The following is a 9930-nucleotide window of genomic DNA, read 5'->3' on the forward strand; positions in this document are numbered from 1 at the left end:
TCGGGGCCCCCTGGCTCGCCATCCCCCGGGACCCCCATGGGGTGAAGACGTGTCCCCACGCCGAGAGGAGCCCGCAACGCCCTGCCCCATGGGGAAACTGAGGCACGACGCATCGTCCTGGGGCCCCCCGCCTTCCCGGCCCCCTCCAGCCTGGCCATGCTCGGGGGCCGCCCTGTTTTCTCCCCTCTTTATTTCCCAAACAAGCCCTGGCCCCGTCCCCGGCCCGTCCCCGCGCAGTTGTCAGGCTAAATATTTAGTGTGCCGCAGCCGAAAACAAAAGTGAAGGGGCCGCGGGGCCGGGGCGAGGGCTGGCGGGTGCGGGGGCCACCCCTGTCCCGGCGTCCCACGGGTGCTGGCCGGGAGTGCGGTGCCGTGCGGGGCCGGACGCGGTGCCCGCCTGCAGCAGCGCCCGAGGCCGGAGGGAACCGCGGCCCCTCGGGGATGGGGGCGAAGGAGGCGAGGGCGCTGGGTGCCCTGCGGCTGGCGCTGGCCCTGCTGCTCCTCGGCCCCCTCCCGCTGCCCCCCGTGCAGGCCCCCTCCGAAAGTAAGTGGCCGGGATGGGGGGGTTGGTGGGGAAGGGGTGCCGGTGGGGTGTGGGTTTTGGGGTCACTTGGCTGCTCCGTAAGAGCTGAGGGCCAAGGACGACGCGCCGTGCCTCGGTTTCCCCCCGGGGCGACGCCCCTAGGCAGCTCCGGCACGGCCACGTCCTTCGGGGTTTGGGGTGGGGAGCTGGGGCGGGGGCGTCCTGGGGAAAAGCTGGGGTGGGGGCCCCGTGCTGGGGTCGGGGGTGTTGCTTTCTTGTCCTCGTGGGGGACGGGAGGGTGGAAACGGCGGCTCTGCGGCACCCAGTGCTGTCAGTGCGTGACCCTCTGAGGCTCGGGGTGGCACCGTGCGGACGGGGACGGGGCTGTGGTGGGGTCTGGCCGGGGGAAAGCCCCAGGGGACTCGTGTGGGGACCCCCCTGCTGCCATCCCAGCCCCGCTGGTGGGCTGGGGACGGCGGCACCAGGACGTTTGGGTTTGTCGTTGGTGTAGTGGCGCGTCCTGCGCTCCCCTCCGCCCCCTGCCTCAGTTTCCCCAGCGGGGTTGGGGGCGGTGGAGGTGGAAAATGACGGGGGAGGACAAAGCAGCCAAATCTGAGCCAAGAGATGCCCTGGGGATGCTCTTTGCTCCATCTCTGCCCTCACGAGGGCACAGGGGACCCCAGTCCCCCCTCTGCACCCCGAGGGACCCGGGGGTCCCCAGCCCCCTCTCCCCTCGGGTTCGTGCCGCTCAGCAGAGGGGCGCCAGTGACTTTGCCAAGGTCACGGCGGTGGCAGCTCAGGGCCGTATCCCCCGGGGCCGGCACCTCAGCGGCTGAACCCTCAGCCCCACGGCAGGATGGAGACCCCCATGTCCCAGGGGGGCACCCCAGGGTGCTGGGGGGGGGCGGGGCTCTGCTGAACCCAGCCGCGCCGGGCGGCTGCTGGGCCGTGGAGCTCCGTGTGCCAGCCGGCGGCACCGCGCGGCGCGGGCGGCCATGCCGTGGTGCCGGCGGTGCCTGGTGTTTAGGGTACACGCCGCGCCGGCCGTGTTTACCCTCGGTGTTTACAGTAAATCCCTCTCCGGGTGTCTCAGCGCGCTTCTTTCCGCGATAACTCGGCGTCAGGTTTCAGGCTGGGGATGCTGCCAGAGGGGAGCTGCCAGCTTCGGGAACGGGGAGCGGGTGATGCTCAGCGTGGGGCTGGCCCCCGATGCTCCCGCTCCCTACGGGGTATCCTACTGGGAAAACCCCGGGTTGGCGAGCCCATCGCCCCAACCCCATGGGGCCGGCACGGCACGGTGCCGGGGGGTCAATGGGGCTGACCTGGCAGGAGGATGCCGTGCGGTTACCCCGAGCTGCCCCCGGGGCTCAGAGCCTCCCGTGGGGTGGGCAGGGGGCTCGGACGTGCTCCCGGGGTGGGCGAGGAGCTCCCACAGAGCCAGACCTCGTTAGCATCACCGCGGCTGTGCCGTGCCCTGAGGAGCTGCGGCGCGCCGGCTGCTTGTCACAGCCACTCGCGTCTGCCCCAGCTGCCCACGGGGATTGCAGGCAGATGTGACAGGCGAGGCGAGGACGTCAACCCCCCGCCTGTCACCGCACGGGGGCACGGCCCGGGGGTCCCTTGGGTGGCGGGGCCGTCTGCCCGGGACCCCCAACTGCCCCCGTGTCCCCTCTCGCCACCCCAGTCTGCGGCAGCATGGACATCCGCAACGACGTGTCCCAGCTGAAGAAACTGGAGAACTGCTCCATCATCGAGGGCAACCTGCAGATCCTGCTGATGTTCACCACGGGCGCCGAGGACTTTCGGGGCTTCAGCTTCCCCCGCCTGCTGATGATCACCGAGTACCTGCTCCTCTTCCGCGTCTACGGGCTGGAGAGCCTGCGGGACCTCTTCCCCAACCTCTCGGTCATCCGCGGCACCAACCTCTTCTTCAACTACGCCCTGGTCATCTTCGAGATGCCGCACCTGCGGGACATCGGGCTGCACAGCCTCGGCCACGTCCTCCGCGGCTCGGTGCGCATCGAGCGCAACCAGGAGCTCTGCCACCTCTCCACCATCGACTGGGGGCTGCTGCTGCCCGACGCCGTGGACACCAGCTACATCGTGGGCAACAAGCTGGCCGAGGAGTGCGCCGACGTCTGCCCGGGCATCCTGGACGTGGAGAAGCCGTGCGCTCAGACCAGCGTCAACGGGCAGCTGGATTACCGCTGCTGGACCTCCAGCTACTGCCAGAAAGGTGGGTGCTGGAGGCACGGGGCTCGCTCCTCCGGGCTGCCTTGCTGGGAGCAGACGGGGGGTCACTGGGAGGCACTGGGGAGGGCTGGGGGAGCTGCTGGGGATGGCAGGGCTGGGCACGTGGCCGTCCCTGCCCCGGCGCAGCAGCGGCAGCACGGTGGGGTAATCGGATCCGCGCTGTATCATCCTCCGGAGGAGAGGCCAGCTCCCAGCTGCCGTGTTTTCCCAGCGGCGAGGTAAATACAGGCCCCTCCCGGGCTCGTTTGCAGTAAACAGGAGGCCTGGTAATGAAATATATACTATAAACACAGATCCTTATCGGGGCTGTAACCTCGGCCACTGCCCCGGCACCGGCTGCGCCACGCGGCCCTGCTGGGCAGCTGAGGCTTGGCGTGGGATGAGCCTCCCCCATCCATCCACCTGTCCGTCTGTCCTGCCGTCTGTCCGGGTAGCCCTCCCTCTGTTCATCCACCCATGTATTTGGCCATCCCTCCCACTGTCGCCCCATCTCTTCCTCTCTCTGCCCACCCTTCCTACCTCTGTCCCTCCCTCCCTCCATCCCTCCACCCCTCTCTCCTTGCCCCCTGTGCCAGGAGGGCATCGGCAGCCCCCAGCCCTCCCCACCCACCTTTTTCCCCCGTTCCCCATGCAACCCCCAAGCCCTCTCCCCCTCCACGTTACCCCTGCTAACGTCCTCTCCCCGTCCCCTGCCCGCGGCGCCGCTCTCCCGCAGTGTGCCCGTGTGGTGCGGGCTCGGCGTGCACGGCGGCGGGCGAGTGCTGCCACGCGGAGTGCCTGGGGGGCTGCGGGCGGCCCCGCGACAGCCGCTCGTGCGTGGCCTGCCGCCACTTCCACTTCAACGGGCACTGCCTGCCCTCCTGCCCGCCCCGCACCTACGAGTACGAGGGCTGGCGCTGCGTCACCGCCGAGTACTGTGCCAGCCTCCGCAAGGTCTCCGACAACCCCCGCGATGCCTCCAAGTTCGTCATCCACCAACAGCAGTGCCTCTCCGAGTGCCCCCCCGGCTACACCAGGAATGAGAGCAGGTGGGATGGGACCCCTCGGGATGGGACCCCTCAGGATGGGACCCCCTGGGATGGGACCCCCCCTTCCCGCCCAACCTGGGGGTGGTGATGGAGGGAGGTGGCTCTGTACCCGGCTCATGTCCCCGTCCCCATCCCCGCAGCATCTTCTGCCACAAGTGCGAGGGGCTGTGCCCCAAGGAGTGCAAGGTGGGCACCAAGACCATCGACTCGACGCGGGCGGCGCAGGAGCTGGCGGGATGCACCCTGGTGGAGGGCAACCTCATCGTCAACATCCGCCGGGGCTGTGAGTGCCGTGTCCGGCCCTGTGCAGCCGAGCGGCCGGCTCTCTGGCTGGGAGCGCTGCCCGGCTCACACCCGCGGGTTGTTCCCAGATAATTTGGCCTCGGAGCTGCAGAGCAGCCTGGGCCTCATCGAGACCATTACGGGCTTCCTGAAGATCAAGCACTCCTTCGCCCTCGTCTCCTTGTCCTTCTTCAAGAACCTCAAGCTGATCCGCGGCGACTCCATGGTGGACGGGTGAGGACAGGGCGCGGTGGGGACGCACGGCTTTGGGTGTGCCCGTGCCCATCGCCTCCGCCCACGTCTCCCCCCAGAAATTACACCCTGTACGTCCTGGACAACCAGAACCTGCAGCAGCTGTGGGACTGGAGCCACCACGTCCTCTCCATCCCCGTGGGCAAGATGTACTTCGCCTTCAACCCCAAGCTCTGCCTGGCTGAGATCTACCGCATGGAGGAGGTCACGGGCACCAAGGGGCGGCAGAACAAGGCCGAGATCAACCCTCGCACCAACGGGGACCGGGCGTCCTGTGAGTGCGGGGCTGGGGCTGGGGGGGCCCAGCGGCACCGCGAGTCCCCCCCTGAACCCTGCGCCCCCTCCGCAGGCAAGACCCAGACCCTGCGCTTCGTCTCCAACGTCACTGAGGCCGACCGCATCTTCCTCAAGTGGGAGCGGTACCGGCCCCCTGAGTACCGCGACCTCCTCAGCTTCATCGTCTACTACAAGGAGTCGTAAGTGGCCCCGGCCCTGGCGCTCAGGGTGGGGGTGAGCCCCTTCCCCACATCCCCCACCCCGCAGCACCCTCACGGCACGGGGCTGCCCCATCCCGGGGAGGGGGTTGGCGAGGCCAGGGGGTGCTCCCGGGACCCCCGCATTGATACCCAGGGCTGGGTGGGGGCCAGACCCTTCCAGAATGTCTCGGAGTACGTGGGGCAGGACGCCTGCGGGGCGCAGAGCTGGAACGTGCTGGACGTGGAGCTGCCGCTCAGCAGCGACCAGGAGCCGGGGGTGGCCCTGCTCAACCTGCGCCCGTGGACGCAGTACGCCATCTTCGTCCGCGCCATCACCCTCACCACCGCCGAGGAAGGGCGCAACTACGGGGCGCAGAGCGAGGTGGTCTACATCCGCACCATGCCAGCGGGTAAGGGGCACCGGGGGTGGGGGGTGGGGGGCAGGGGAAAGCGGGGTGCCCACGGTGGCCTCCGAGGGAGATGCTGACACCCCGCTGCGTGCCCAGCCCCGACGGTGCCCCGGGACGTCATCTCCATGTCCAACTCCTCGTCCCACATCGTGGTGCGCTGGAAGCCGCCCACGCAGCGCAACGGCAACATCACCTACTACCTGGTGCTGTGGCAGCAGCTGGCCGAGGACATGGAGCTCTACGTCAACGACTACTGCCACAAAGGTGCGGGACGGCGGCTGGGGACGGTGCCGGCACCGGTGGGACGGGGATGTCCCGGTGCTTCCAGCCCTGCCCGTCCCTGCCCGCAGGCTTGAAGCTGCCCACCAGCAGCGCCGACACGCGCTTCAGCGACGGGGACGACCCCGAGGTGGAGCAGGACGCCGAGGAGCGGTGCTGCCCCTGCCGCCCCGCCGACGGGCAGCTCCGCATGGAGGGCGAGGCTGAATCCTTCCAGAAGAAGTTCGAGAACTTCCTCCACAACTCCATCATCATCCCCAGGTGACGGGTCTGGGGGGAGATCCCCGTGTCAGGGGGGGTCTCCCCGTGTCAGGGGGGTCTCCAAGCACCAGGCTGCCCCAGAGAGGGTGTCCCTTAAATAAGGGGCTGCTTCCTTAACCTCTTTTCCGCTGCCTCAGGCCGCCCTGGAAGGTGACGTCCATCAACAAGAGGTGAGCTGGGAAATGGCCCCAAAACCCTGAGGGTCTCCCCTACCCTACCACCTTTGGGGAGGTGCCCCAGGTGCCCCAGCCCCAAACTGCCTCCTGTCCCTGTCCCCGTCTCCCCGCTCCGCAGGACCCCGAAGCGGCGCAGGGACGTGGTGGCCGTCACGTCCCCCACCAACACCTCCTCGGTGGAGCCGCCGGCCCCCAGCCGCGCCGGGAGCGAGCCCAAGCCCGACTTCCAGATCTTCGAGGACAAGGTGGTGCGGGACCGGGCGGTGCTGTCGCGGCTGCGGCACTTCACCGAGTACCGCATCGACATCCACGCCTGCAACCACGCCGCGCACACCGTGGGCTGCAGCGCCGCCACCTTCGTCTTCGCCAGGACCATGCCCGAACGTAGGTCCCGTTGGGGCAGCGTGCGGGGCTGGGTCGAGGGCAGCCCCCCTGCTCGGTGATATCAGGGCTCGGTGTGCGGTGCTCTCCTGCCCGGCCATGGACCGGGATGGTTTTGGGTGCTGGTGGCACCAGGATGGGGGTCCTGAGCCAGTTGGTGCCCCTCTGCAGTGCAAGCTGACAACATTCCCGGCAACGTGACGTGGGAGCCGGCCAGCAAGAACAGCGTCCTGCTGCGCTGGCAGGAGCCCCGGAACCCCAACGGGCTCATCCTCAAGTACGAGATCAAGTACAGTCGCGAGAGCGAGGTGAGGACCCGGCTCCGCTGTTGGGGAGCTCAGCGTCCCCCTGCCCGATGCCACAGGGTGGGGTGGGGGGGATGTCCCCACTACCACCATCCCCTCGCCCCCCAGGAGGTCATCACCGTCGTCTGCGTCTCCCGTCACCGCTACGCCAAGTACGGCGGCGTCCACCTGGCCCTGCTGCAGCCGGGCAATTACTCGGCCAAGGTCCGGGCCACCTCGCTGGCCGGCAACGGCTCCTGGACGGGGCTCGTCAAGTTCTACATCCTGGGGCCAGGTATCCTCAGGGGGCTGGGGGGACGCCAGCGGGACCCCCTGGCTGTGGGCAGGCAGCTGGGGTGCTGCTGAGCTGGGGGCTGGGGGTGCTACTGGATTGGGGAACTGGGGAGTGCTGGTGGGAGCAGGGGATTCTGCACCAGGGGATCAAAGGATACTGCTGGATTGGGGGTCTGGGGGCTTTGGGGATGCTCTGGGATGGGAGCACCGGGGATCAGAGGGTGCTGAGGCTCTGGGGAACTGCGGGCTCAGTGCTGGTGGTGGGATGAGTGTGCCTGAAACGTGTGCACCCTGCCCAATGGGCACATGCCCCCGGCAGCCGAGGAGGAGTCTGGCAGCTTCTATGTCCTGCTGACCGTCACGCCCGTGGTGCTCATGGTGCTCATCTCCTGCCTCGCCATCTTCGTCTTCTTCTACAACAAGAAGAGGTAGCGATCGCCCTGCGCCCCCAGGGCTGGACCCGGATGTTCCGGGGCTGGGGGAGGCGACATCGCGCCCCTGTCCCTTGTCCCCCCTTTTGCGCCATGCCCATCCCTCCGCCCTCGCAGGAACAACGACGGCTACCCCAGCGGGACGCTCTACGCCTCCGTCAACCCCGAGTACTTCAGTGCCTCGGACAGTACGTAGGGACAGAGATGTCCCCGTGGGGATTGTGTCCCAATCACCATGGGGATGATGCCGGTGATGGGTGTCCCCCCCACAGTGTATGTCCCCGACGAGTGGGAGGTGTCGCGGGAGAAGATCACGGTGATTCGGGAGCTGGGACAGGGCTCCTTCGGGATGGTGTACGAGGGGCTGGCGCTGGGGCTGGTGGCCGAGGGCGAGGAGACCAAGGTGGCCCTGAAGACGGTCAACGAGCTGGCCACCATGCGGGAGCGCATCGAGTTCCTCAACGAGGCCTCGGTCATGAAGGCCTTCAAGTGCCACCACGTGGTAGGTGTGCGGCAGAGGGCGGGGGGACACGGGCAGGGGATGCGGGGGCTGCTCACAGGGCTGTGTCCCCCCTGCCCCGTCCCCAGGTCCGTCTGCTCGGCGTCGTGTCCCAGGGCCAGCCAGCCTTGGTCATCATGGAGCTGATGACGCGCGGGGACCTGAAGAGCTACCTGCGCTCGCTCCGACCCGACGCCGAGGTGAGGGGCTGGCCGGGTGCCGCGGCGCCCCACGGAGGAGGGGGCACGGCCCCCGTCCCTGGGGACGTGTGTGTCCCCCCCTCCCCAGCCTCCCCTCTCTGTGCGCGGTGCAGAACAACCCCGGGCTGCCCCCGCCCTCGCTCAAGGACATGATCCAGATGGCGGGTGAGATCGCCGACGGCATGGCCTACCTCAACGCCAAGAAGTTCGTGCACCGCGACCTCGCCGCCCGCAACTGCATGGTGTCCGAGGACTTCACCGTCAAGATCGGAGGTGGGCGGCCAGCACCACCAGGGCTCGGACCCTGTGTCCTGGTGCTCCCGGCCCTTCCTCTTCCTCTTTGTCTTCTCCTCCTCTTCCTCTTCTTCCTCCTCTCCCAGACTTCGGCATGACGCGGGACATCTACGAGACGGACTACTACCGCAAAGGGGGCAAGGGGCTGCTCCCCGTCCGCTGGATGTCCCCCGAAGCCCTCAAGGACGGCATCTTCAACACCCAGTCCGACGTCTGGTAGGTGATGGAGCAGGTGGGGGCTGTGCTAGCTGAGCCCCCCCCCCCCCCCCCCCAGCCAGCAGGATGCCCCCCCGGCTGACCGTGGGGTGCCGCAGGTCCTTCGGGGTGGTGCTGTGGGAGATCGCCACGCTGGCTGAGCAGCCCTACCAGGGCATGTCCAACGAGCAGGTCCTGCACTTTGTCATGGACAACGGCGTCCTGGAGAAGCCGGAGAATTGCCCTGACCAACTGTGAGTTGGGGTGGGATGGGGTCGGGAATAGGCACCGAGCCCGTCACCCCGGCCTCAGGCCCGTATGGGGCATGGTCACGGTGACCCAGCTGCCATCGGGGTGGCCGGGGAGGGGTGACAGGGGGTGACAGGGACCCCCAGACCCACCGTGCGCCCTCTGTCCCGCAGCCACGAGCTGATGTGCCTGTGCTGGCAGCAGAACCCGCGCCAGCGCCCGTCCTTCGTCCAGCTCCTGGAGAGCATCAAGGACCACATGGCGCCCGCCTTCCGCACCCTCTCCTTCTTCTACAGCCCCGAGAACCGCCGGCGCGGCTCGGGCGAGCCCTCCGACGCCGAGACGGAGCAGCCCCCCGAGGAGGACGAGCCCCCCGTGCCCCCCCTGCCCACCCGCAGGGGCCGGGGCCGGCTCCCCAACGGGACGGGCTGCCTCTGAGCAGGGGGGGGTCCCGACCCGCTCCGGACTCTTCCCCCCGGCCCCATCCGCGGGGCCCTTTCGGGTTATTTATTGCTTTTAAGGGAAGGGGGGGGGGGGGCCGGCCGGCGAGGTGTTGTGCTCATGGAGGGGTTCTGGGGGGGGTGGGGGGGTGTCGCGCTGGGGAAAAAAAAAAAAAGGGTTGCCCTGTGGGGTCGCGTTTTGCCCTGGGAATAAAGCGGGGTGCCCCCCCCTTTTGGCAGGTGGGGAAACTGAGGCACGGCGCTGCCCTCCTGCCCTCTCCCCCTCCCCCAGGCCCTGCTGCTGGCACCAGCGTCGGGGGCTCGGCGGCCGCGGGACGAGGGCAAATAAAGCGGGATGGGGCTCGCTCGAGGGCTGCCTGGTCTGTGGGGGGCACGGGGGGGGCTGGGGGGGGGCACAGCTCGGGGTTTTCCGCTCCCACCCCCCCCGGCCCCATCTGTTTCCTGCGCGCCCCAGCTGTGGTTTTGCCCTGCAGTGCCCGAGCCGGGGGCGTTTCTGGGGAAAAAACGTCAAAGCCGCGGAATTCGGGAGGAGGTGGCGTGGCGGGCCGCTGGGGGGGGCTCAGCCCGGGGGGGGGGGGAACTCAGCCTTGGGGGGGGGGGTCCTGCAAGGGCTCTGCTCAGCCCCGGGGTGCCTCGGGTTTGGGGCTGAGCACGGGGGGAGAAACCTGGGCTGAGGACGTGCCAAACTCAGCGCACGTGTGA

General features: G+C 68.8%; 1 protein-coding gene across 2 annotated transcripts; it reads left to right on the forward strand.

Annotated features, from left to right (window-relative positions):
* The first annotated feature begins 74 nt into the window (after positions 1-74).
* Positions 75-9662, forward strand: INSRR (insulin receptor related receptor). Of its 2 annotated transcripts, XM_080570181.1 has the most exons (22): positions 75-544; positions 2208-2759; positions 3492-3804; positions 3945-4087; positions 4176-4320; positions 4398-4612; positions 4688-4814; positions 4986-5224; positions 5321-5488; positions 5575-5764; positions 5902-5934; positions 6059-6324; positions 6493-6629; positions 6735-6900; positions 7219-7327; positions 7448-7518; positions 7603-7832; positions 7919-8029; positions 8143-8302; positions 8410-8539; positions 8638-8772; positions 8941-9662. In XM_080570181.1, exons 1-22 carry the CDS (start codon positions 442-444, stop codon positions 9203-9205), a joined length of 4008 nt encoding a protein of 1335 aa, XP_080426307.1. In that variant the 5' UTR covers positions 75-441; the 3' UTR covers positions 9206-9662. The 2 variants fall into 2 exon arrangements, with proteins under 2 accessions (XP_080426307.1, XP_080426306.1); XM_080570180.1 differs by having other exon boundaries at positions 4398-4814.
* The last annotated feature ends 268 nt before the right edge of the window (positions 9663-9930 follow it).

The sequence above is a fragment of the Anser brachyrhynchus genome (assembly GCF_964034855.1).
Source record: "Anser brachyrhynchus genome assembly, chromosome: 28".
In the NCBI taxonomy this organism is placed as follows: domain Eukaryota; kingdom Metazoa; phylum Chordata; class Aves; order Anseriformes; family Anatidae; genus Anser; species Anser brachyrhynchus.

Excerpts from the sequence above, each read along its gene's own strand:
- INSRR (XM_080570180.1), top strand. The coding sequence starts at position 442 with ATGGGGGCGAAGGAGGCGAGGGCGCTGGGTGCCCTGCGGCTGGCGCTG. Across the intron at positions 4,088-4,175 it reads CGTCAACATCCGCCGGGGCT|ATAATTTGGCCTCGGAGCTG; the intron begins GTGAGTGCCGTG and ends GGTTGTTCCCAG. Across the intron at positions 7,328-7,447 it reads TTCTTCTACAACAAGAAGAG|GAACAACGACGGCTACCCCA; the intron begins GTAGCGATCGCC and ends CCGCCCTCGCAG.